This window comes from Geospiza fortis, unplaced genomic scaffold (assembly GCF_000277835.1).
Source record: "Geospiza fortis unplaced genomic scaffold, GeoFor_1.0 scaffold85, whole genome shotgun sequence".
Classification (NCBI taxonomy): domain Eukaryota; kingdom Metazoa; phylum Chordata; class Aves; order Passeriformes; family Thraupidae; genus Geospiza; species Geospiza fortis.
In genome coordinates this window covers 1370238-1396689 of record NW_005054358.1, presented here as the reverse complement: position 1 = coordinate 1396689, position 26452 = coordinate 1370238, and the positions used below count along the sequence as shown (strand labels likewise).

At 48.4% G+C, this 26452-nt stretch overlaps 1 protein-coding gene across 1 annotated transcript; it reads right to left on the bottom strand.

Annotated features, from left to right (window-relative positions):
- Nucleotides 1-765: 765 nt before the first annotated feature.
- Nucleotides 766-26398, bottom strand: FKBP15 (FKBP prolyl isomerase 15). The gene is made up of 30 exons (XM_031059228.1): nt 26310-26398; nt 25451-25560; nt 25085-25160; nt 24474-24543; nt 22959-23033; nt 21812-21910; nt 21289-21438; nt 20529-20597; nt 19445-19588; nt 18873-19018; nt 17835-17883; nt 17038-17157; nt 16716-16809; nt 15936-16039; nt 15209-15302; nt 14389-14498; nt 13832-13942; nt 13112-13206; nt 12476-12578; nt 10758-10790; nt 9094-9265; nt 7509-7645; nt 6863-7018; nt 6311-6463; nt 5919-6011; nt 5403-5513; nt 4488-4595; nt 3546-4300; nt 3050-3140; nt 766-2369 (listed from the first exon to the last, which is right to left on the bottom strand). The coding sequence occupies exons 1-30, from the start codon at nt 26396-26398 to the stop codon at nt 2295-2297; spliced, it is 3792 nt and encodes a 1263-aa protein (XP_030915088.1). The 3' UTR covers nt 766-2294.
- Nucleotides 26399-26452: the final 54 nt, after the last annotated feature.

Sequence of the window (26452 nt, the reverse complement as noted above, 5' to 3'; positions counted from 1 at the left end):
GGGCACAGCCCCTCAGAGACACCAGACATTAAAGCCAGCCATGGGCCAGCACCGCGTCCGCAGCTTTTCTGTGAGTCCTTGAGCCTCGGCAGGCAGGGCAGGGGCTGAGCACCAGTTCAGCCACCTCTGGCCAGAACTCAGCCCCCGGGACCAGGGTCAGCCCCAGCACAGCCCCTGAGGCAGCACCGTCCCCTCTGGGCCCTGGCACGTTCCTCCCTCCCCAGGGCTGCTCTGCCCCTGGAAACCCAGAGCTGCCCCTGCACCCCAGGCTGGTGCTCACACAGGCACAGACAGGGTTAATTTCGATCCCCTCCCGAGTCCAGGCCAGGGTGGGGAAGGGGTTCTGGTACCTGCTGGGCCTGAATGGGGTGTGGGGGGAACAAGTTTCAATCCCAATTCTTGTACCCCAATCCCCGCTCAGGGCTCCCAGGCACAGTGGAGCTGAACCTTTCTGCAGCCCCGAAGCAGCTCAGGAGGGACTGGGCTCTGCAAAGCCCTAGAAATGCCAAGATCCTCTCCCCTAAAATCCGAGGAGAACCAGGCAGGTGCCCTCTGTGACCATGAAAGTTCCTTGTGCTCCAGCTTCTCACCCCAATCCAGTCCAATGCGAGAGCCCAAGGAGCCTCAGCACAAAGGGACCTCCCCTCCTTTCCCAGAGACTGCTTCAGCAACAAGAACAGACAAGAACAGCTTCTAAATAAAATTATTCCCAATTTGAATCAGCACTAAGTCAGTTTTCAGGTGACAGATGAAGCCAGACTAAAGTAAAGCCACTGCAAGCAAAAAAATCAGGTTTAATTGCACTTTATTTTCCAAGAAGTGAAATGCAAATCCCTCAGGGCGTCTATCTGTAATGGGGAATGAAAAGTGGAAGTTGTTAGTATGAGCCATGATCACCCCTGGGACGCTGCATGGACAGGTCCAGAGGCCACACCAGGGCACTGACACTCAGAGCAGCACAAGTGCCTCCAAAAATCCAGTTCCAAACACCCTCACACTGAGCACTGAGTGAGGCCCAGGAAGGCCCAGCCCAGGTCACCCTGCATGGCAGCAGGGAGGCTGCCACAGGCTTTGGTCTCTGCCCCAATTTCAGCTGCATTCAGCAACTTGTGGTACTGAGGACAGGGCACAGGGACCTGCCACACCCCAACAGCAACAGCCAGTGCTCTTTTGGGTGTTTTCCTCCCAAGAAATCACCTTTAGGGGGACAGAGATCTGATTCCAGTCAGAGACTGTAAAGGCAGATGTAGAAACAAAACCACAGAATTAGTAGAATTAGTTTAAGTCCTTTGATTTTATGCAGGGGGTTTATTTTAAAGATTTCTGGGGTGAAGTTGTGTTAGTGCCCATGAGTGGAGAATAAAAGTGCTGTGAGAGCCCCAGGCTGTTTGCCCAGCTCTGTCCTCACTCCTTTCCCCTCCTGGTCCCCTCAGAGTGCAGGGTGACACCCCAGACTGCCCAGCCCCTCTGTACAGTCTGACTGGTGCTGGGATGGTCACACTTCAACAGCAGCAGAGCCAAAGGCACAGGAGAGGGGCTGGGCTGTGGGGAAGGATTTCCCAACCACAGAGCACAGCTCAGAGCTGGGGGGCTGCTCCCACAGGGAAACACAGGCAGCAAAAGCCCCCTCAGCTCTGGGCACAGGAGGAGCTGAGCTGTGTCTGACTAACACACAGCAGGGGTTGGGCTCCTTGTACCATCACAGCTGCTCAGGCCCTGCTCTACCCGAGCTCCAAGGGCCACAGCTCTGAGTCAGTGCCCACCTGAACCACCTCAGCCCCCAGGGGCTCACAGAAACACCTGACTGGGATTCCTGGGGGAACCTCCAGTGGCACATGGCCCAGACACAGTGGGGAGAGGGTGCAGAGTCCCTGGGGGAGCCACCTGGGGACTGAGAAACATTCCAAGGAATTCATCATTGGGGAAGGAGATTTTAGTCTGATTTTTTAACAGGGTGTTGCCACTGCAGGGTCCTGCCAGACTTGCTCTGCTGAAGCTCTTCACCAAGTTCCTATTTGCAAAAAGTTTGAGATTAATGAATCCAGAGCTCAGGGGAGGGGGACAGTGGGTGGCTCCTGCACTCAGCCCAAGCTAAGAGTGTTTGGCAGCTCAGAGTGACGGGGCTGAGCACCCACGAGTGCAGGAAGAGCCCCCTGCTGCCAGCCCCCAGCCAGCTGCAGGACAAGAGCTGGGAAGTCCCTGGTCATTCCCAATGTCCCACGTGGGCAGGTCACCAAGGGCTCAGAGCACAGGAAGAGGCCATGCCCAGAGGAGAGGGCTCAGCAGCCACATCTTCATCCCAGCCAGTCCAGGTCATCGTCATCATCGTCACCGAAGAGCGGCGCGGGAGGGGGACGCCCCTTCATGCTCTGCAAGGCACAGCAGAGGGAACCTGCTCAGCCCCAGCAGCTTCCTGGCATTTCCTAATCACCACAATCACCTGGCATTTCCTAATCACAAACTGCTCTGCAATCTCTGCCAGCTCTGAGGAGCTGGGAACAAGAAGCCTCATTACCCAAGTTTTTATTTCTCATGCGATGGTTCACTGTTCAGATTAGGTTTAGATTAGATAGCAGGAAAAAATTCTTGCTGGGAAGGAATGTAAAGCATTGGCACAGGCTGCTCAGGGCAGTGTGGAGTCACCAGCCCTGGCAGTGCTCAAAAAGTGGGTTGATGTGGTACTTGAGGACATGGTTCAGTGGTGAATGCTGCTACATGGATGGCTGGACTTGATCTTGAAGGTCTTTTGCAACCTTGAGGATTCTATGGTTCTATGATTCGAGGCTAAAAAGGACTGGAGAGGGGCCAAACACTAAAACCCTTCAATTAACCTGGCAAGTCTCACCGATTTCATGCCAGCTGGAGTCTGTCACCACTGCCTCAGCCAGGCCAGCCCCTCCCAGCTCAGTCACCCACCCCAGATGCTCCTGATTTACACAGGGAATGGATGGGGAGCCCTGGGCTCAGCCAGGCCCCCACTGCCACAGGAAGGATGTTACAGACAAGCTACAGACCATGCCTCAATCAGAGCAAACACCCAAATACATACCACCTCCTCCTCATCCTCCTCTTCTGAGGGAACTTGAGGCTTCAGTGGTTTAGGAGATGCTGTTTCAAAGAAGTTGTCATCCTCAAAGAGGCTGCAAGGAGATAAAGAATGAGCAGCTGGCTCTCAGAGGATGGCATTTGCTTTTACAAGTTCTGTTACTGAGAGATGGCAAAGCTTTGTCACTGAGGGAAGCCTTTGTGGCAGGTACTGTACAGCAGTGCAGGGCAAGTCTGGGACCTGGCAGGCACCAGGATCACTGCACAGGAGCTGCACACTCCCCTGGGAATGTTCTCCACTGCCTCCAGCAGACATGAGGCTGCTCCCAGTGGAATGTGCCTTGGGCAGCCTGGTCTGTGCCAGCTCCTGGCTGGTGTCACCCAGTGCCAGCCCCTGGGGGGGGCTGCAGCCCCAGCCTGTGCTGTCCTGCAGCAGGGACACACCTGGGCCAGCTGCTGTCCCAGCCCCATGTCACCCTGGCACCCAGCACCCCCCTCACCTGGAATGTGTGTGCCTGGGGCTGGAGCCCAGTTCCTGAGATCCTGGAGCTTCTCCCAGGACAGCTGAGCCTGGCTCTGCTCTGCTGGACACTGAGGCAGGTTCCTGCTCAGAGCCAGCTCCATCCCAGGGGTCTGTGCCATTCCCCTCCTCCCCATTTAAGGGAGGAGGCTCTAAACCTCCCCCAGCCTCCTCTGCCTTCTGCTCCACAGCTGGACATGCTGGAGGTGCTGCCTCATCCCCCTCTCCTGGCTTGGCTCCTGGAATAGAAGGCTCTGCAGCTGCTGCCTGCAAAGGCACAGCAGAGGGATCCTGTTCTGGGCCAGCCTTCCTGATGGGAACACTGTCCAGCCCCTGCTCCAGCCCAGGAACAGGAACAGGCTGCCCTGCAAGCACAGGCTCCTTCTCAGCATCCAGGCTGGAATCAGCTGTGGGAGGCAGACGCTCCTCCTGAACCTTCTCTTCCTCTGGCATCCCACTGCTCTGTGTCTCCTGCTCCTGCTCAGGAGCTCTGGGCCCAGCAGGGTGAGGAGCAGCCTGGCCTTGCTGCTCAGGCTGCAGGGAGCCTCTGGTCACTTCCCCAGGGTCAGCTGGGGCTGCAGGGCTCTGTGCTGGGCTGTGCTGCAGGGGCTCTCTGTGCTCAGTCTTTGCTCCAGGTGATCCCTCCTGTCTCCCTGCTCCTGTGCCACATTCCTCATTTGCACTGCCATGCTCTGGTTTCTCCTGCTGCCTGTTGAGCAGCTGCAGTGTCACAGTCTGGAAAAGGGAGTAGAGAGAACACAAGTTACACCCTAAATACAAACCATCACAGATCCCTGAATCACCTCCTCCTACCAGGCTGCTTTGCCACCCACAACAAATCCTCCTTCAGTTATTTCAGTCTCACAGCACAGATTGGAGGTTTCAGCCCAAGGCTCTCTCTCCTTTCTCACCACTGCCATACCTTGATAGTGTTCATGACCACCCCCAGGACTGTCCTGCCACTGTACATCTCATCCAGCTCAAATTCACCCCGAAGAGACTGAAATACACCATTCATTATCTTCTTTACCTGCAAAAGAGCATGACAGGAAACAGATACACAATTCATTAGCATGTGAAGCACTGCACTCGACACCAGGCACGTCTCCAAGGGAAGGAACAATAAATCCAAACACACACAGGTGGTTTTTCAAATAATCTACTTTCCAAACCAGAAATCCTCACCACATCAGGCCACCTTAACTCAGAACCACTCTGTGTGACCCAAACTTATCCCCCCAAACTGAGGCAGGCTGCACAAAGCCAAGGCAGACTGGCACTTCTTTCTTATTTTAGTTTCTAAATCAAAACCTCAAATGTAGAATTTTAATAAGAAATAGAAGTTAGGCAACAAAGTGGGCAGCAGGAAGATGGAGTGAGGCTCTTGACAAGGCATGGAGGGACAGGACTCAGGGAATGGCTCCCACTGCCAGAGGGCAGGGATGGATGGGAGATTGGGAATTAGGAATTGTTCCCTGGCAGGGTGGGCAGGCCCTGGCACAGGGTGCCCAGAGCAGCTGTGGCTGCCCCTGGATCCCTGGCAGTGCCCAAGGCCAGGCTGGGCAGGGCTGGGAGCAGCCTGGGACAGTGGGAGGTGTCCCTGCTCATGGGAGGGGATGGAATTGATAAGCATTTAGGTCTCTTCCAACCCAAACCATTCTGTGTGACCATGACTCTAGGATTAGATCCCATCCCTTCTTCCTCTGTGGACTGTTACTACAAACACAGTGCTCTGTGGGGAAAATTAAGTTTTTCCTTCTTATGTCAGGTCAAAGAGAAATAATTCAAGGTAAACCCATTTGTTCAGGAAGGAGAACTCCTGGAGGGTCAGGCTCACTTGCTCAGTGTAGTCTGCAGGGGAAGATCCATCCTGATCCTTGCGCAGGTCTCGCAGCCGTTCCTCGTAGCGAGCCCTCAGTGCCCCCACGTCTGCCTGCAGGGCTGAGAACTGCCAGGGGAGAGGCACCCTCAGAGCTGCTCCCCACACCACAGCCCCACCTGGCCAGGGCTGCAGTGAGGCACTAACTCTGAGAGGGGTTTTAAGCACATCACAAAAGATTTGGCTGAAAGCAACAGCACCAAAATAAGGACAGCCAAGCCAGCCTTGGAGAGTCACAGCTGTGTCATCAGCTCCTCAAGTGCCACCAAGAATAGGTAGGTGCAGCATCACTGAGATTCCAGTGAAATGAAGGCTGGGTCTCATTATTGGGCCTGTTCTGGTTTGCTGGAAGCCACATGAAATTATCCCTTCCCCACCATATTCTGGAACTCCCATCCCTGTTATTCTGGACTAGGCTGAGGCTGGTGTTCCCTGCACTCCAGTTCCCATCCAGCTGCTGTGTTGTTCCTTTACCTTCTCTTGGATAGGCTCCAGCTCCTCCAAACGTTGCTGAGCCTCAGACAATTTTTGCTCCTCTGCTTTTTTCGAGTGTTTGAGAGCTGTGAGCTGAAACACAAGAAGCAGAGCAGGTCCAGCCCCTGGCAGTGTCACCCACTCCAAGCAGCCACTCAGGACAGTGCAGGGAAGTGGAAGTTGTAGCTGTTGTTGCAGTTCAGCACTATCAGCACCTTGGCTCTCCCTCCTCCATAATAAACCCAACCCAACCCCTGCACCTGCAGATGGCTGAGATCAAGCTTCACAACAGGCAGGGAGTTAAAGTCAAGGCCCATTTAGGTGGGAGAAGCCTGTTGGTTACAGCTGCTGGTGTTTAGTGCCCATTACAGCAATGAAGAACAGCTCTTTACCTTCTCTTCCAGCTGGGCCACCTGGTGCTGCAGGGAGTCCCTCTGCTCACACAGCTCCTGGCACTGCCGGGCGTGCTGCTCCTTGGCTGCGGCCAGGGCACGCTCACACTTGGCTTCACACTGGGACTCCAGCTCTGCCTGGATCACTGACAGCTGCCCATGGCACAAGAGACACCATCAGGAACACACACACACAGATCTGTGTTTGCACAGGAGGTGAGAGCCAGGGCTGGACACCCAGAGACAGAATGCTGCCACCAGCTCACACCCACACCTCTCACTTCAGCTCCAGCCACAAAACCCCAGGCTGGCCAGATTTCAGACCTCTTGGCATAATTCTAAACAACCTTTCACTCCTCACAAGTCTCACACTCTTGTCTGTACTACAATCTCAATTTGGTGCCTCTCCTTTCCTCAGTTTGACACTAACCCATGAATTCAAGCAGCTAATGCTTTCATTCTTCCCCTAGCTGACCATTTTCACATTATTTCCTGCCTGTAGGCTCCCACAAGCCCCCCAGACCTGGAGCAGCATCTCCCCTGAGTCCCCACCTGCTCTGCTGCTGCCTGGTCAGTCGAGGTCCGGGCCTTTTTCAGGAGCTGCCGGAGCTTGTCCAGCTCCTGCTGGTACGACCTGCGAATTTCCTCCATCTCCTCCTCTGCCTGAGCTCTCTCTGACAGGGATTTCTTCTTCCTCTCTGCAAGATTCTGCAGCACAGAACATGACACAGAATAGGCCAGACTGCACCAAAGCAGCTTTTCTCCCTCAGGTAGAAGGAGGTTCTTTGGGCAGGGAACTTCATCACTTGAAATCAAGCTGAGGCTATCTCAGAGGTAAGGAAGGTTGACACATTACTGGGTAAGATATTAAATAAATAAATAAGAAACTTAAAAAAGTAAATAATAAATTAACTAAATAATAATGACTAATAAAAACAAACAATAATCAACAAGTAAATAATAATAATACATAAGTAAATAATGATCAATAAGTAAATAATAAATAATAATGACTAATAAAAAAACAATAATCAATAAAAATAAAATTTAAAAAATGAATTAACATAAGCACAAAGGCTCCACCAGCCTGCAGACGAGTCAAGATTTACTTAACATACATATTTAAAAGCAAGAACCTTTGGTTTTTGGGTTAACCTTCAGTAAACAACTGAAACTCTGTTGCTGGCACTGGACATACCCTTTCCAGAGTCTCCTTTTCCACCCTCAGGTCTGTCAGCTCTTCCTCCAGTGCTGCAATTTTCATATCCAGCTGTTTGCGGCTCTGCTTCTCAGCCTTGAACCTGCTCTGAGTGTCCTGAGAGGCTTCCTGGAGCTCTGCAAACAAAACCCCCATTTCCCTGTGAGCTTGGGTGCAACTCCTGCTGCAGGGGAGCACATTTTGGGGGCTGATGGGGAGGAACAGAGTCTCCTGCACAGTGCAGTCAACAACCCCACTTGTGCCTGCAGCGGGGACTAGAATTTATCAAGAGCAGCCTGCTCCAGGGCTTTGCAACCATTTCTGTGAAGACATTTTTCCCAATATCCAACCAAAATTCCCCCTGGCCCAGCCTGAGGCCATTCCCTCTGCTCCTGTCCCTGTTCCCTGGAGCACAGCCCGACCCCCCTGGCTGTCCCCTCCTGTCAGGAGCTGTGCAGAGCCACAAGGGCCCCCTGAGCCTCCTTTGCTCCAGGCTGGGCCCCTTTCCCAACCTCTCCTCGTGGTCCAGCCCCTCAATGTCCTTCTTGTCATGTGGGGTGCAGAAGTGACCCCAGGATTCAGGGTAGGGCCACAGCAGTGCCCAACACAGAGGAATGAATGAACACCTGTCCTAGATTGCAAGGCAAGATGTGTTCTATTGCCATCTGTTAGAGCTGGGGCAGTTCTCCTCTGTTCATTGGGCAGTTTTCTTTATCTCTTCCACAAACCAATCCTCCCTCTGGGAAGATATCACCTGTTAATGGGCTATTGATTGTCCCTGCATGACTGATAAAAATTCCATCATCCCATGGGGAGATGCTCTGCCCAGAGGGAGCAACCAGGCATTCCTACCTGGATACAATCTGAGATTCTCGGACACCATACACAGCCTTTCCACTGGATTCCCAGAGGAGCAGCTGCCTTTTCCACTGGATCTTCAGAGGAAAACTTCACCCTTGTCAAGGATCCCTGCTCCAGCAGAACCACAGCTGGCACTGTAGGAGGGCTGCAGCCACAATTCCAATTGGACTGCTGCCAACACCCTGACCCACGGGGTGTCAGGTTGTATTCTGACTCTGTCAGTGTTGTTCCATATTACTGCACTGTTTATTTTATTTTTATTTTCTTCCCTAATAAAGAACGGTTATTCCTGCTCCCATATCTTTGCCTGAGAGGCCCCCCCCTAAATTTCAACAATTCAGAGGGAGGGGATTTACAGTTTCCAGTTCAGGGGAGGCTCCTGCCTTCCTCAGCACACACCTGGCTTTTCAAACCAAGACAACACTTCAGGTTTATCTCAGCTTTCCATCCACTGCAGCATCTCTGGCTGCTCTACAGGATGTTGGACAGAAAAGCCAAGATGATTGTTCTACAAAAGGCATCCCTTTAACAGGATGTTTTTGTTTGTTGAGTCATCCCACTCTGCCTTCAGTGGTGACAAGGATGCACATCCCTCAGATATTTCAGAGCACCCATACCCTTCTTCCATCCCCTGTGACTGATCCTAGGGAAAGCAGGAAGATACACCAGAAGACAGGAAAAAACTACAACTTATCAAAGAAAAGAGCCATGAAGGAGCTCCCACCTGCCACCTGTGCCTGCAGCTTGTTGAGCTGGGCCTCCTGTCTCTCTGCATCCTGCACAGCACAGGAGAGCTGCTTCCTCAGGTCCATCTCCTTCTTCTGGTGGGCAGTGAGCTCCAGCTGCAGCTGGGAAACCTGGGCTGTGGCAGCTGCCAGCTCCTCTGCAACTTTGGCCTGGAGCACAAAATGGAAAAGGGATGAAAATGGATGTGTGAGGAAGCAGCAGAACTGTTCTCTCAGGAAGAGCTAGAAAAGGGTTGGATGCCTTATCAGGGACACATCTCCAGAGTGAGGAGGCAACAGTGACTTTTTTGCCATGTCAGTTTTGTCCAGACTGACTAGAAAGCTGCACGAGGTTACCAACAACCTCACCACCACATCAGTTCAACCCAGTGAGTTTTCCTGAAAAGGTTAAATAGGTTTAAGCCTGGTACCAGTGCCTGGTGGCTCTGCTCACTTTTCAGGCTATGAAAGCATCTATTTGAGTAAAAAGCCTGGGCTCCAACATCTAATTGTCTTCCATAAGCTTACAAATCACTGAAGAGCCACTTAAACACAGGCTGGTCCCAGCCAGGAGAGCAGCCTGTCCCCAGAGCACACAGCACGAGGTCACCTTGGCTGCCCATGGGCAAGACTGGCATTTCCCAGCACAGCTCTCAGTCATTTGGGGACCTGTTTAGATTTAGGATTGCTGAGAGTCAGTGATTCACCCAAAACCAGGCACTAGCACAGCTTGTTAGACAACTTGTAAACAATGTTAGCAGGGGCTCAAGGCACCAAGACAGACACAAAGTCCCATTCCCAATCTGGCTGAGTGACACACAAACTTCAGAGGATGCCCTGCTAAGACAGAATTTGCACAGGGAATCCCTAAACAGCTTCCACACCTCTGCCTATTTTGAGATTCTCAAGAGATTTTTCACACTCTTGAAACAGGTAAGGTCAGGAGAACTGGATTTTCTCTCTGCTTTATCCCCCTCAGAGAATTCCCTTCACATGAGGACCAACACCTTCTGGCACAGAAGAGCAGAGAGCAAAATTGTTCCAGCTATGGTGATGAGGACGATGTGCTGACCTGGAGGGCTGGGATACCACACCACTCATTTTAAAGAGGAGGCGGCATTTCAGAGAGGGGCCAAAACCAGATCTGCTTTCCTCCTGTGCTTCCATAAATGTCCCTCTGCTACACTGACTCCTGGCACGCTAAAACCAAACCCCATGGCACACCTAAGGACACCTAAAGGTTATTTTAACCCTGGCCTCTGTCTTTAATGGCAAATAAAGAAAACAAATCTAGGAGATCTCTAGTGTTACTAGATAGAAGTTTCAACGGAGGATGCTTCATGTCCACAGCTCAGCTCCAGCCTCCAGGCACCAGGAATCCTGGGTGACCTCTACCTGCTCTAACAGTGATCCTGCTCTCCCACGGGAGTGGAACAAGCAGCAATGTGAGAGAGCTCTTGGAAAGGGCTCCCCAAGAAAGAGGGGGCCAGTGGGGAGACACTGCCAGTTCTAAAGCCCTTTTCCAGTGAGGGAATCTGTGCTCATCCAAGCTCTGAGACAATTCTTTTCATGCCAATCAGTTTCTAGCTCAAGAGGAAGCTGGGCTGGCACTTCCTAGGGCACACCCATGTAGCAGCTACACAGTCAGCAGACACTGCCTCACCTGGTCCCAGCCCCGATCCACTGGCAGCATGTGCTGGGAAGAGAAAGCAGCAACAGGAAACAGGAAGGGTTAAGAACACAACTGGAAAGGCAGAGGCATTCATCAGCAGAAAAGCAAAATGCTTCATAACAGGAGCCTAAGGCATGCCAGAGAAGCCTTCAAATTACTCCAAGGACTGTAAAAGCTTAGACAGGAAAAGGAAGTGAAGCCTGCTGTAAAAAGAAAGACACTAAAGTTATCCTTAGGGTATGTCACACTCCAGAGCTGGGAGCAGTCCTGGCTGTGACCTGCACTGGAGAGGTGGGGAATTACTTATGGGTCACAAGCCTTCACCTAAAGCTGTGATTTGCTCTGCCAGGGCCAAAGATCCACAACCTAAAGCAGTGAGTAACCAACACCTCAGTGATCCTGGGTACAACCAAATAAATGGAGAGTAAATCTGAGTGTAAACAATGGATAAAGAGCTTCCAATCAATCCTCTTCTCTGGGGATTCAGTGACTGCAGGCCCAGGGCAAGCTGGGCTAGACAAAGGGAAGAGGAAGGAATAGCAGCCTTCATATTTACAGTCAATACTCCCACAGAACCAGGGGCAATCTCCCAGTGCAAGGCAGGGCTTTCCTGGTCTGGCCTGAAGCCTGTTCATGTAACATCATCCCTGGGCACTGACTGCTCAGTCGGGGGGTCCTGCTGAAGATGAGGCCCAAAAGACTCCCGAGGATCTTATACTTCCAAAAGATGACTCCTCCCCAAGTTTGACTGTACCAGCAGGATGCTGTCCTCACTGAGGAGGGAATTCCATTTATTATTTCAGTCTGATTTATTCCTGGTTAGAATCTCTCACACTCCTACATATTGTGGGTGTGCAGCCTGGGCTGGGGGTGGAAAAGCAGCCCCTTCCCTGCCTGCTCTCAGCACTATCAGCCCTTCTCTGCTCTTTACCACCCTTTGGAAACTGCAGTTCTGGTCAGCTTTAGGTGCACCAAGCTGTGGTTCTCACACAGAGGAAGCATTTGTCACTTCACATTTGGGCTGGAGAGAGACAGCTCAGCAGCAGAGCACAGAGCAACACTGGACCTGGTGCAATTTAAGAAGGCAGTGCTTGAGAAAGCAGAGCAGGCACCATGCAATGGCAGAGCCAGAGCAGCACTCCTGGGCTAGGCTGCCCTACAGGGATGGTTCAGGGTATGCAGCCATGCAGAAATGCATTTCACTGGTTTAAAAGCTATTTCCCAACAGCTCCTGTCATAAAAGCACAGAGTGTTACTGGGAAAAACAAACAGCTTCTGATTAGCATTAAAAAAAGCACAAAAGTGCAATGAAGAAAATCCAGTCGGAAATACATTTTTTCTTGTATCCATATTCACTCTATGTGATATATAAATGGAATAAAACTCTTCTGCAACTATCAGTGCAACTAAATAACTGAAGTATTTCCAACTCAAAAGCCCTGTGATACAAAATTCCACAACACACTGGCCACATGTCTACACAGTTAACAATAAATCAGGCACTCTCCTACAAGGTAGCAACATTAAAGTTATGACAGCATGAAATGGTTCCATCTCTGGGATGCTTTGGTCATGAAAGCCATCAAAACCAATTTTTTTTCCCAAAACAAATTCAGAACTGCAGTTGCCTTCTAAGAAAACTGCCTTGACTAACAAGGCCTCAGTTTGTTTTAATGCAAGAACCCTGGCTTTGTTCATGGCACTGTTACCTTCTCCTGCTCTGCATGCAACACTCTTGCCTGTGTGTTCTCGTTTGTGGTCTGCAGGGAGTGGTTCCTCTGCTCCATCAGCAGGTTACTCTGCTCCACATACCTGTGAACAGGGAGACTCTGTGGGATTCCTGCAAACCCAGGGCCAGGAGCCAAGGGCTCACACAGGAAAGGTGACATCCCAAAGCACAGGAGGTCTCTGCTGAATTCATGACAAGTCCCAGACAATCTGACAGGATGTGCTGATCTCAGAGGGGTGGGAGGGCTGTGCCTGGCACAGCAGAGCTTTTATCAGCTGGGATAAGTGCTTCACAGCTGAACTCCACAAAGGGCACCACATCCCCTACAATTTCTTCACCTCACTAAAAAGCCAGCAAAAATAAAGTAACTCCCAGGAGCAGGGCAAGTGTGCTCAAAGACACATGAGGGATTTTGTTCCCCTTTTACACATTCATGTTTACTGTAAATCAGAGTTTTGGGGATAAGCCCTGCAGAGAAGGTGGGAGGAATCTCACACTTTAAATACATTAGAAAAAGAATTCAAAATATCAGAATATGACTGTCTCCTAACAACCCTCAGTAATGCCCAAGTGTAAGCTGGAGAGTCTGGAATGCAATGAGGCTCCCACCCCTTACCTCTGGTTACGTTCAATCAACTCACTGATCTTCTCATTCTGCTCCTCAATCCGACTGCTCTTCTCAAATATCTCCTGCTTCAGTCTCTCATTCTCCTAAAGCACAGCTCAGCATCAATATTCAGCTTACTCAGATTTCCTTGCAGCAGTTCCTAAACGTTTGTTTTGCACAGAGGCAGGACAGTGGTGATGCTCATCCTTTCTGTGGGAGCAGCCCAGGGAGGCATCTGCCACATTCAGCAGAATCCTGGCACAGGACAGTGGCTGACAAATCACATTCTAGAAAATTTTTTGTCTGGTTGACTTCTTTACCCACAACCCCAAGTTTTTAAGGCTGCTGCTTAGAAAGGCTTCAAAGCATAAAATTAAATGGTGAATAGCAGAAGCAGGTGGTTTCTACAATGCGGTACTTCAGCTGTGAAATCATTCTGCTGAAGGCTGGGGGGTAAATCCATAATGGTTTGAGAAGCTGAACTTCTCCCACATGAACCTTTTGTCAAAGTCCATTAAATACCCACAACTCTGACTCAGAAAATACCCAAACCCCAAAATGCTGAGAGGAGCTTTTTGCAGGGGGAAAGAGGGATGGAAATCATTGTAAGTCTCATCCTCATTCTGACCACAAAAAACCAGAAGCCATGGGAGGCTGGACATTTGCTCTCCTTAGGGATACTGAGAGCCCCAGCTGCTGATGGCAGTGAAAGCAGCTGGCCATGCTCACCTGGATGATGCGCTGGATGTTGCTCATGATCATGGAGGCTTCCATGGTGACAGAGGAGATGCCAGGCAGCAGGGAGCTGTTAGCAGTGCTTTGCTTCTTCAGCTCCTCCACCTGCAGGGAGAAACAATTCTTAAGCCATTTGAAATGAATTCATGAGCGCAGGTGAGAGTCAGACACATGCAAAGAGGCATTTCACTGTTCCTCCTGCTCAGCTGCAGGGAACAGGCCCTAAAACAAGTGTGACACCTCCCAGAGGGCAGGGAATCCTCCAAACAATACATTGCATGATATTCAAGACAGTAAGATAGCACTTTTCCCCAAGCCTAAACTTTGTTTTTACACAAGCAGCTGAACTACTACCACTTGAAGGTGTGATAATATTGGAATTTTACTCATTTACTGTATGCAGGCATTTAAATAGAGCCAACTGCTCTCAGCACACCTGGAGAGCAGAAAGTTCCTGGGCAGGCCATACCTGGGCACCCAGGTGATCCATTTGGCCCAGCTGATCCATTTTATCCATACCTGGGCAGCCAGGTGATCCATTTTATCCATACCTGGGCAGCCAGGTGATCCATTTTATCCACGACTTTGCTCACAGCCAGTCGGATTTCAGTGTTGTGCTGCCGAGCTTCTGTCATCAAAAAGGAAGTGACATCTCCAGGGGCTTGAAGGGAAAGGAGAGAGATTTACAGTGACAAGGGGAAATACCTGCACAGAGACACAGCAAAAGCTGGGTAGCATGAAGCCTACCACCAGCAAAGCCCAGAAATTAAAAGGACATGGTATTTGGAAAATTAATAATGTAGGTATTTCCCAAATAACCTCAACAGGCAGGTTGGACTACAGGAAATTCTTGAGCCATGTGACAGCTCAGCTCAGCAGCAAAGCCCCCAGACACACCAGAGGGACAATCAAAGCAGAGGCTCAATCAAACCACAGCAGTGAGGGTCAGTTTTTAAAACTGCACTGCAAAAACAGGCTCCAAGAAAGGCTCAGTTCACTCAAGACTTCACCAACTGGGATGACTTAATGGTTCTTTAAATGCCTCTGGGCCCTCCTAGGTTTTGCCATTTCCAGTTCAATTCTCTCCCTGGCTGGTAATTTTAATTATAACTGGAAGCACCATCTACCAAATTCCTTTAATAATACCCAGCCTTAGGAAGACACAGAAATTCCAGCCCCTTTCACACTGCACAAAGCTCTTCAAGGTAAGAAAGAGATGAGTGTTTATTGGGAAGTGCTTGACCCTATTTGATATTAGAAAATCAGCATTTGTGGAACAGCAGAGTGCTACCACAGCCATAAACCATCATCACCAACTGTTTACTGCAGGAGCTGCAGCCCTCTGAGAAGCAGGTACCCTTTAAAACATACCTTGGTAAGGAGCAGGATACATCTGACCCACAGGCTGGAGTTGAGAGGCAGATGCAGCAGTTTGGGGGTAAGCAAATGCCACTCCTGGATATGCCTTGCAGGACAAATTCAATAGGTTAGAATGTGTTTTGCTATTTTCCCATGTCCTCAGTTTCATATTTTTTGAAGCCCAAGAGCAACGATGAGGTTTAGAAAGAAAAAAAATCCAAGAATTAAGGAGTTGGAAAGTCAAAATACACAACAGTAATTGTGAAAGAAAATAATACTTTTCTTTTGACAGTTAATTAGTTCCCACCTTCATTCAAATTTCAGCAAAACTGTGTCATCCTACATTTGTGAGAGTCAGATCAGCATGTGAACAGCTCCCTCTGATGTTAATTTGAACACAAGGTTATTTCCTAAAAGGAGCTCAAAAAGCACAGCACAACTTGATTACAACTTTACTGCTCATTGCTGAGGAACTTGGAAGTTTTTGTTGTACCCACTACAAAACCAGGTATTAACAAAGCCTGGTTCATCCTTAGTTTAAGAACCCATCATAAACAGAAAACTGGCCCTTTTGGAATAAATTTTAACAGGCATATGGTGTAAACCTGAGAAGGCCAAAGAGTCACAGGAAACAGCCTGGAATTCTCACCCTTATTTTCAAGTCCTTGCTCCCAGCAATGGAGAAGACTCAGGAGAAAGGACAGAAGTGCCAATATTCTCCTTGATTTCATTTTGGTACCTGAAAGCCCTGTGCTCCTCCAGGCAGAGCTGAATGGGGCTGGATCGTTGCAGGAATTAAAGCAGCAGAAGACACTGAAGGTGCAGCACCAGATGCTTGAGGTACTGAAATGGAAGAAATAAAGTAAGCATGCTATAAAGCAGCTCAAAAGAATTTAATTCACTTAGTATGAAATGGCAAAAAAACCGAACAACAACCAAACCACTGAACAGACAAAAGTTTAACAAAAGCCTGTCTGCAACCTTGTGAAAACTAAATCCAGTCAAGCAAGTGATAATAGGTCAAGAAAACAGTAACTTTTCCCAGAAATCCCACTTCTAGGTCCACTTAAACAACCTCTTTTCATTCAGATATAGCTCTGAAGTTCACTGACACAAGGTGTGACTCAGACTGACTCTGAAGGCTGCTCAGCTGACCAGCAGCTGATGTGACCATTCCATCATGGGAAGGCACATCCAGCCCCATGCTGCCCTTCCTTCACTTGCATTTCCATCATTCCTAGAAGTACTGTTCACTGGGAGAGGATTTGTAACATTCAATTTACCAATCCCATGGCCAATCTCAGTGCCCAGTGACAGGACAGCTCAGGCTCTTCCTCAAGCACAAGACCACAATGAAGAAACACTCCAAGGACTGTCTTGTGCTCCATGGATCATGGCTCATGGATCAGCAAGCCTTATCAGAAGCTTCCACCTCATATTTCAGCTCCTGGAAGGAATCCTCTGTTCCCCCAGCCCCCCTGGAGTGGAAAGGGAGTGCAGCAGCTCCCCAGCACGTTACCTTGTGGGGACACTGTGGGCAGCACTGCCTGAGCAGGCTGGGAGGGTCTGGTTGAAGCCACTGGCTGTGTTGTCCCTCTCAGAGTGTTGGGATCCTAAAAACATTTCTGCATGTTACAAGAAACACCAAAGAACAAGGCAGCAGCCTGAGCCCAAGGTCACTTGAGACAAGGTGCTACCCCAGGAACCCAAGTGGGACCTTTCTGTCACAGAACCAGAGCAGATTTCCCTGGACAAGGGCAGAGCCACTGCTACAGATCCCACTTCAAGCAACCCCCAGTGTAGGAAAAGCAGTGAAAGAGTCACCCTGCTGTGGCTGGTACCTCTATTTCTGAGTCACTGGAGTCCAGCTGGCTCCCTGCTGTCCCAGCAAGGAAAGGCAGCATGGGCTGTCCCATTTTGGCCATCCGAGAAATCAGCTTTGCCTTTGCCACATCTGGGTTCTAAAAGAAACATTTAGTTACTCTCCCTTTGTCTCAGCCCAGGCTTTTGGGGTATTACAAACACTTCTAAACCTCAGACTGAGTTTTGATTCAATTTTTCAATGACTGTGTGAAAATCTGCTCTTCAATCCTGGTTCTACCTTGTGTGCTTGTTAATCTGGCTTGTTTCATGTATCCTCTTTCTGGGATGACAGTGCTGTCACTACAGAGGAAAATCTATCCCTGCACAAAACAAACATGAAAATGTGTGAGTCCAGGAAGCTGCTTAGCAGCTTTCTCTGTCTGGAGGCACAAAGTCTTCTCATGCAGCTCTATAAACTTATCCTGAATGGCCCAATTCCTTTGTTATCTATTTTAAATTTGTCCATTTATCTCAAAAGACAATCAGCCTTGTGAACATCCACATGGTCAAAGTCACTTTCATTTAAGAGTAGGAACTGGGGCTGGGGTTCCTCACATCCTGGTAATCACAGAATCAGAAAGGCTGGAAAAGACCTTTAAGGTCATGAAGTTCAACCATTAATCATGGAGTCCAACCATTAATTCCTACAAAAACAAGGCCCTAAGCTGCTGTAAGGTGAACATTCCAGTGTCTTGCATGATGCTCACTTTATCTTCAGCAGTACCCAATGCTTAAAGTGAAAATAGGCTTCTCTACTCGAGAAGGCAGCACTTACTGCAAGCTGCTCACTGATGGAGTTGGACTTGGCCCGGACAGCTGGCTCCCTGCAAAGCCAAACAGGAGTGGAGATCAGCCAGGAGCCATTCAGGAGCCAACGCTCTGGATTTATAAATACTGTTAAATACACCTCTCCCTAGGAAAGCTGGTTTCTCACATCATGAGCATTTCCTTTAGCCCACAGTCCTGGAACAGTCCTTGCAGTGTTATCTGTAGATATGCTCAGGATACCACTGTGGGCCATTGGAACAGTTGATCGTAGAAAGATAATTTTGTTGATTGCTTTAACAACCATGTTCTGGTATAAATAATTTTAACCAAGTCCAATAAACTACTTATGGCAACAAGAGCAGCACTTACTTGGACTCCCTAAAAAGGGTGACTGACCCATCTAATTCCAGGAACAGAACATTGTTAAGGTTGGAAAATACATCTAAGATTGAGTCATCAACCACTAACCCAGCCCCAGCATGTTCAGCACTAAACCCCATCCCCAAGTGCCACATTTGCATTCTTTGAACACCTCCAGGGATGGTAACCCCACCCTGAGCAGCCTATGCCAATGCCTGACCATTCTATCAATGGAGGTTTTCCTAATATCCAGCATAAACCTCTCCTGGAGTAACTTAAGAGGTGATTTCCTCTCCCCAGCCACTTATTACCTGGGAAAAGAACCCAACCCCACCTGGCTACACCCTCTTTTCTGGGAGTTGTGGAGACTGAGAAGGTCCAAACTGATGCCAATGATATCAGCTGAGGTGAGACAGCTGCTGGAGCAGCACCCACACAGCTCAATCCCACTGGATCTCAGGAATGCTGGAATGATTTCCTTCACTGGAGCCCATTCCAACTGCTCTAATCTGTAATTCAGCACTCAGGCAGAAAATTCCAGTGAGTCCTGTTAGCAAGCTCTGCTCTGCCACATGGAGGGCACTGAGCTGGCACAGAGGCCCCACATTTGCCAAATGATGTATCAGTGCTGGTGGGCATCACCAGCATTATCACAGAAAGCTGTTCAGGCCATGCTGCCTCTTACCCAGGCTTTGGAGGGATGGTGGAGGGAGGCACTAAACCAGAGTCTGAGGAGAAGCCATCTGAGCTGGGAACTGGAGAAGGTGCAGGGGAATCCCTTGAACTGACACTCAGCCCATCTGAACCAGAGCACTCCTTTGCCAGCTTCACCTTAAAAAGCATGAAGCAAAAAAAAGAGATGTTTTTCTGGGTTTCTGTAAAAATTGTCATCAATTTATTTGTGATGCCACTGCCTGTGGAGCTCCTGCACTTCAAGGAAAAGCAGCCAATTGATTCAGAGCTGGAGAAGCTGAGTCTTTACATCCTCTCATTCCTCCCACAGTATTCTGTATTCCCAAGTGACTCACAAATAAGACAGCTAAAAGATCCCAAGACAGTAACAACAGACAAACAGCCTTGAGGGATTTTCTGGGTTTAGGGCTCTCTTTAGGGTTTGTTTGTTTGTTTGAATTAAAGATACACACCTTGCTGAGGTTTCTAACAGTTTCTGAGCTGGAGTTCTCACACTACCAGCAGGTTCCCCCCCTTGCAGTCACAAAGCAGATGGAAACCAAGCACTTGGCAGGAGACACTCACCCGCCTGACCTCCACCTCAAACACCAGAGTGGAGTCTGGAGGGACTCGAGCAGCCACGCCCTGAGCCCCGTAGGCCCAGGCTGGAGGAATGATGAGGAACCTTCGCCCTCCTTTCTTCATGCCCAGCATTCCTTCTTCCCAGCCCTTTGGTGTGCACAGGTAACAGAAGAGAGAGCAACACTTGGATCAATGCCATTATTTATCTCCATCACAACAACTTCAACTTCAGGCAAAGGTTCCAAAACATATAGAGAGATTCTTGCAAAATCCTGTTTATTTCCAATGTGCAGCCTAAACCTTTGTCTTGCCACAAATCCTGGCAGTCAGTTGTAAACCCCAGTGTTAACTTAAGAATAAAGATGCAGCTCCACAACACAGTGGCAAACTCACTCAGCATTCTGAGGGAGAACTGGACTCCAAAGAGATCTGAATTGCTCTGGTTAGATTTACAAGGCAACCAAAGAATATAGTTGTAATGAGGAACATGAAGTCAGAGCAATGCAAACTGGCCAAGGGATGCCAGCACTGAACAGGATGGCTCCAACAGCCAGGCAAAATTAGTAAGATACAGGATAAAACAAAGTAGACAAATAGCACACCTTCAATAAAAGACAATTTGTAACAGGTCATATTTGAATTATACAGGTCATACATTAATTACTCAGGTCATGGAAGTGACCTGAACAAAAGCATCTCTGACTCAAACCCTGATTTTATGGGATAACATAAGGGAGTATCACAACACCTGGATGAAAAATTGTTTCCTTTAGAAAAACAATTCCCCAAGAACAAGGGAAATGGATGAAGCGACTTCCAGGAAAAACAAAGACAATAAAACCCCAGCTCCTGAAAACAGGAAGTTTCCTTTTTACCAAAGAGGACTACTCCTGTCCAACACTGATGTTGAAAAGGAGACTGGGCTCTATTGTGCAAAGCTTGAGTGAGTCACTGTCACAGTGTCACTGTCACAGAGTGTTTGCTAATAAATGAAACAGAAATAGCAAGTATGAATTACTGCAGATCTTGTTCAGGATTCAAAGCTCTGAGACTTGAATTATTGTAATGAAAGTGCCAGAAGTTGTACCTTGATGACCTTTCCAGAGCCCAGCTTCAGCCGCAGCAGCTTGTCTTTGTTAACATTAGAGTCAAACACCTGAGAGTTGAACAAGAACACAAAATATATGGATTTCCCAATTGTTTCAAGCTTCTGGATGCTGCTTTACACATTCCATAAACTCCCAGGACCTCTGGTTAAATGCTATTTCCCATCCCACTACTACCAAAATTGCTTCTCAGCCATAAGACAGAGCTTTAGTCCTGAAGTACAATTTCATGAAGTGAATGATAACTGGAGACTCAGACCTGCTTTAGGACAGGACTGGGTCAAGCAAAACACAACATTAAATATTCATGTGTGAGAGTGCCCACAGAAATTTAAAAGCATTTCAATCACCTCCCCCTGAACATAACAGAATAATAGAAACATTAAGGTTGCAAAAGCCCTCTAAGATTACCAAGTCCAACCATTCCCCCAGCACTGCCCTGTTCACCACCACATCATGTCTCAAGCACCACATCCTGATGGATTTTGAACACTTCCAGGGATGTGACTCCACTGCTGCCCTGGGCAGCCTGTGCCAATGCTCAACAACCCTTTCAGTGAGGAATATTTTTTGTAATGTGCCAGAGTCCCTTGATATTCTATAGGCAATACAGATGACCCCACATACAGTGCCACAAATGCCCAAAGTACACTTTAACATCAACATCAGTACTATGCTGGAGGAGCAGGTTTCTGCCAGGATGTCCCACTCAGCAGCAGGAGGTGGCAGAGGTGTCTTTACCTGTCCAAGCCCGTTGTTCTGGAACAGCCATCCTGTATAGGCAACCTCCAGGGAGTCTCCTCCTTCCACCCCCTGCCCTTCTCCCAGGAGGAGATCCTGGCAGAGGACTGAGTCCAGTGCTGGAGAGCTGTTGCATTTGGCAAGGCACACCTGCAGAGGGAAAGCCTGGCAGTGTCTCTGGCCTTTAATGACAAGTCCCACTCAGGAATCTGATGCATTCCTTGCTGTACTGATCCAGCCCACGTTAGAAATGCACTCCCAGGGCATTCCACTGCTGCTGATTAAACACCCTCTGCTCTACAGAACTGCTGATATGCAGCACTTGGGAATATTGAGAAGCAACAGGTTCCCAGCCTCAAAGAGATTTGTTTTAATGAACAAAACTCATTGCAGGCTCCTCTCAGATCTGTCTGCATCACAGTTATGCACACACTCAAAGCTGAACTCCAGTGAAAACAAAGCTTGATTTGCCCCTGCTGTAAAGCAGCCATCAGAACTGGCTGGCCCAGAGAGGAGCAGTTACCTGCTTACTGAAATCCACTGCTGCCTTTTCTGACTCAAACATGATGGACCAGTTCTGCCTCTGATCATCATAGAACGTGCTGTAATTGTTGGGCTGAACCTGTGGGAGAGGAAATCACTTCTATCTTAGACATTAAATGAACTAAAAGCCCACATCCAAAAGAAGCTTAAAAATAAGAGCTACTGAAATAAGGCAGGAAGAACCCTGCTGTTCTACTGCCCAAGTTCAAAATTAGCCTTTATTCATGTGATTTCATGGAAGAATTACTGTAACTCAAATATGGGAGCAAATATTAAGTGCTTCCTCCATGCTGCAGTTCACACAGGAAGGTGGAACCTTTCAGAAGCTCCCTTGAAGCCGGGTTCTTTGATATATACTGAGAATTTTTAAGTGAGAGTAATTTACATGTCATAGTTTATTGTATTTAGGCTTCCAGAATTAGTTAGAGAAATCTCTTCCTCCTCACTTCTAAACCCATGTCATCAGAAGTGATTATAAAACCCCTTAACTTTTCAAGCATGTGGTTATAAAAAAGTAGAGAGCAAGGTCTAAGCTGGGACAGAAATTTCATTGTTTTGGAGTGAAATTTCTATCTCTCATACAAAGAAATTTGATGCCATCTGATGACGAGCTAAGAACAGTAAACCACCACATCAATTTTCTGTAAAACTGGCAGAAACCAACTTCCTGAGAGATTCCATTTTAGAGCTCACAATGCTCCAGATTGTTCTCAACAGCAGGAAAATGCTGAGTGTAAATTTTCGGAGAGAAAACATTTCCTTGCTGTCATTTCCTTCTGCTTACTCAGTTGTATTCTCTCAGACACTTAACTCAAAACTCTTAGCAAAAGGAATTTTGCTGGTTTTATCCAGGGCTGCAAACCCCAAACACATCTGTGAGCACAGGTAATAATTTACCTCCTACAGGAGTCTTGGTTTGGAAATCTCCTGAGGAGGTGCTCAGCCAAAGGGAGCTGTCACAGCCTTTTGTGCAATACATGAGGAGAACAGTCACACTGGGACACCTCCTGCTCTGTCACTCACATGTTTGAACTCAAAGATTTTAAACCAAGGCTTAAGGAAGAATTTTAGAGCCAACCTCGTGTTTGCTGTGATCCAAAAAAAGCTTTTCCAAGCCAGGGTCTCACCGTGAGCACAAAGCCTGGGTGGATCCTTGCAGAGGTGATCTGTTGCTGCTGGCTGATGTAAAGGAGGATCCTGTACTGGATTCCACAAGGAATTAGACAAGGAAAAAGAACAAAAACAGGAACTCAAAACCTCTTCAATTCTAAGGTGCTTTGTCACATGCAGAGCCTAAGGCTCAGTATTTATTTGGCAAAAATACCTCAGCAAAAATACTTAACACAGTTTTGTGACACTTATTAAAACTGGTTTATTTTCAAGGGTTTTATTTAGCAGCAGCAACCAAGCAAGTGAAACTCATTGTTTTATAATAAAAAACATGCTTTAACTAATTCCACATTTTTCACAGTTACAGTGGAAAAAGATGGTGCACTAACCCTTCCAGATACAGAACTCCCCACTCATGGCATCAAACCATCAGAGTCATTTAAGCTGGAAGAGACTGAATGATCCAAGATCACTCCCCCAGCACTGCCAAGGTCACCACTGACCCATGTCCCCAGGTGCCACATCCATAGGGCTTTTAAACCCCTCCAGGGATGGGGACTCCACCACTGCCCTGGGCAGCTGTGCCAGGCCCTGACCAACCTTTGGGAAAAGACATTTTCCCTCAAGAGGTTTGTGTGTGTAACCTTTGCATCAACCTATTCACACAACACACTGAGTTGAGGGAGTTTTCCAAGCACTAAACAACACAGATATGAGATTTATTGACATATTTGGCTCTACTAAACATAATTATTATGGAAATGTGTTTTCCTTTGTGCACCTGCATTGGACACAGCTCATTGGTGAACTGGGAGTGACCCAGTGACTGCTCCCAGCTGGATGTGATATCACACAGGCAGCCTGAGGAAAGCTGGTTCAGCTTCCTCCTGCACTGCCTGCCCTCCCCAGCTCCCCCAGAACAACACAGCTCAACACTTCCCAGATCACTGACTCAGGAATTTAGTTACCAAACTAAGATTTATTTTGTTCTTGCCAAAGCAGAAGCAACTTAGTGAGACATGAATGAGGACTTAGGGGATATGAAACATCACAAATACCAACACCAGGGAGGGGTGAGAGTTTTCAAAGCAGCTTGCAAACACACCAATTTACTGGGCACCTCAGTTCTGTGTTCTTCAGGGAACACTTGGGAAGGAAAGATGTTTTTGATACCAAAAGAACAAAACTTAAGCAAAGCATCTCTGTACTGCTGGACAGAATTTTCCTTTATACTCATTTCCACATGCACAAATACATGATCCAGTTATAAAAGACATGCTGAATAAATACCAAAATGACTTCCAGAAACACTGCAAACTATTTCAGGCACGAGTTGTAAGAGATCTTACAAACTCAGACTGCAGGAAAGAAAGATGTCACCAAGGTGGATGGCTGGGCCCCAGGAAAACCCAAGAGGCAGAAAGGCAGCAGGAGAACAACACCAAAAGCAAAACACTGAGAGCTCACAAAAACACCATCTCATAGCAGTGAGCCCTCAGCAGGGCAGAGCTAGGGAAGGAAGTGTCTCTCACCTCTTTGGTGGCATGGTTCCCCACTACAGCTGCTCCATACTTGCCTTGCTTCAAGTATTGCCCATTTGTACTGGAAGATAAGAGAGACATTCAGCTGCACAGCTGCTCCTAAATCAGAATTGCTTAGAGTTCAGATCCCTTTTCCCAGGTATAAAATGTCAGGCAGTCTTGCTTAGCTTAGAGAAATTCCTGCTTGCCCACAGGCAAGAGCACACATAGTGGAGTGAGTTGAAAACTGCTCTCACAGATCCAGGGCAGAAACTTTTCCCCATGATGGTAGCATCAAACAGTTTTAGTGCTCTCACTCTGCTCATGCCTCAATTCTGAAGTGCATGAACCACATCTGACAGAGCCTCTTGAAGCAGAGCAGGATCTCAGCCCAGCAGCCAGGACACAGCTCCCAGGCACAGCCAGACCCAGAGCTTGCTCTTTACCTCAGAACTGCCTCACCCGGAGCTGCAGCGCAGCAACCGAAACTGTTCTTGAGCAGAAACTTCACTGCCTTGCAGCATTCCCACCATGCAGATATGGCTGAAAACCAGTGTCTCTTCCCATTTATCCAGGAATACCCCGCTCTGGGATCAGGGACAGGCTGCAGCAGGGTCACTTACTATCGATAGGCGAGTACCGCCGTGGCCACCAGCACCGAGGGGGCTCCCGAGGCCGCCGGCGCCTTCTGGGGCTGCCCTGTGGGGACAGAGACCAGGGACAGCTCTCAGAGGCACAGCACGGGCTGGGGACACCACCACAGCACCTTCCTTCCCACAAGGAGAAGTAACTCCAGTGGGAATTACAAAGAAACAAAGGCTTGAGTCCCAAATCACCCAGGGCCAGCTGAAAATCCAGGTGCAGGAGGAAAACACCCCTGAGGAAAGCTCAGAGAATTATTTACTCTGCTGCTCCTCACAAGGGCCCTTGTTCTCCCCACACACACGTGCTGCTGAGTGTGTTCCCCATGCTCAAGCCCAGTTACTCACCAGCTGCTGTCTGACCCTTCTTGGGCTGCTTTGGTGCAGTGAACTGGAAGAAATCATTTCCCTGGCTTGAGACTGTTTGATCCAGGCCAAAGAGAGAGGCTAATCTGGCTCTAGAAAGGGAGATAAAACCATTTAACCTTATTTAACATGGGCATTATACATAATGAACACCCTTAATTAGAGGTTCTATCAAATACAAAGTGTTTACCATCTCTTTGGAAGTAAACAAAGGGCTGTAGGTTAAATTGCTTTATGCTAATTAACCATTTAATTTTGAATAGGCAGAACTTGCATATGAAGAGGCTGGGAAAGTGGTAAAATTGTGTTTCATTTCCTCAAAAATTGACTGAAGGTGTAAGAACTGAAAGTACACTAAAAAAAAGAAGTTACTTGAAGCAATGACTAGAACTAGCTTGACATAAAATAGCTGATTCTTACAATAGCCAAAATAAGATGTGACAGAGAAACCACCATTCAGCTCCTGGAGTTTTTTTTCTTTAAATGTCCAGGAAACACATTATCCCTTTAAGTTTTAAAATGGCAGAAACTCTCCCAGCTAAGGGCAGAGGGTTTAATGTTGGAGGTTATTCCTTCAGCATACATTGTTTGCAATTCTACTGCTTCAAGGCCAGTTCCACTCAACCTATGCCTGATATCAAGGGGCAAGGGAATAAAAAACCAAAAGATGACACCACTGCCAGTAAATGCTGTTTAAAAAAATAACTAACTAAAGTTTCTATAGAGAGGATTAGTTTATAATAGAATCTCCTGGAAGGAGGCTATGGAGTGAAACTGCAGCTCTTGGAGCGGCAACAAGTCAGCGATACAAAACCCGGGATGCGCCGCACGCAGACCCGACCCGGGGCGATCCCGGGGAGCGGCCTGGGAGGAGCCAGCGCCGGGAACGGCCCCAAAGCGGCACCGCCAGCACTTCCCACCGCTCCTCATTGAACCGCAAACACCGAGCTCTCTGCCCCGGCGACCCCGGAGCGGCTCCGCCCC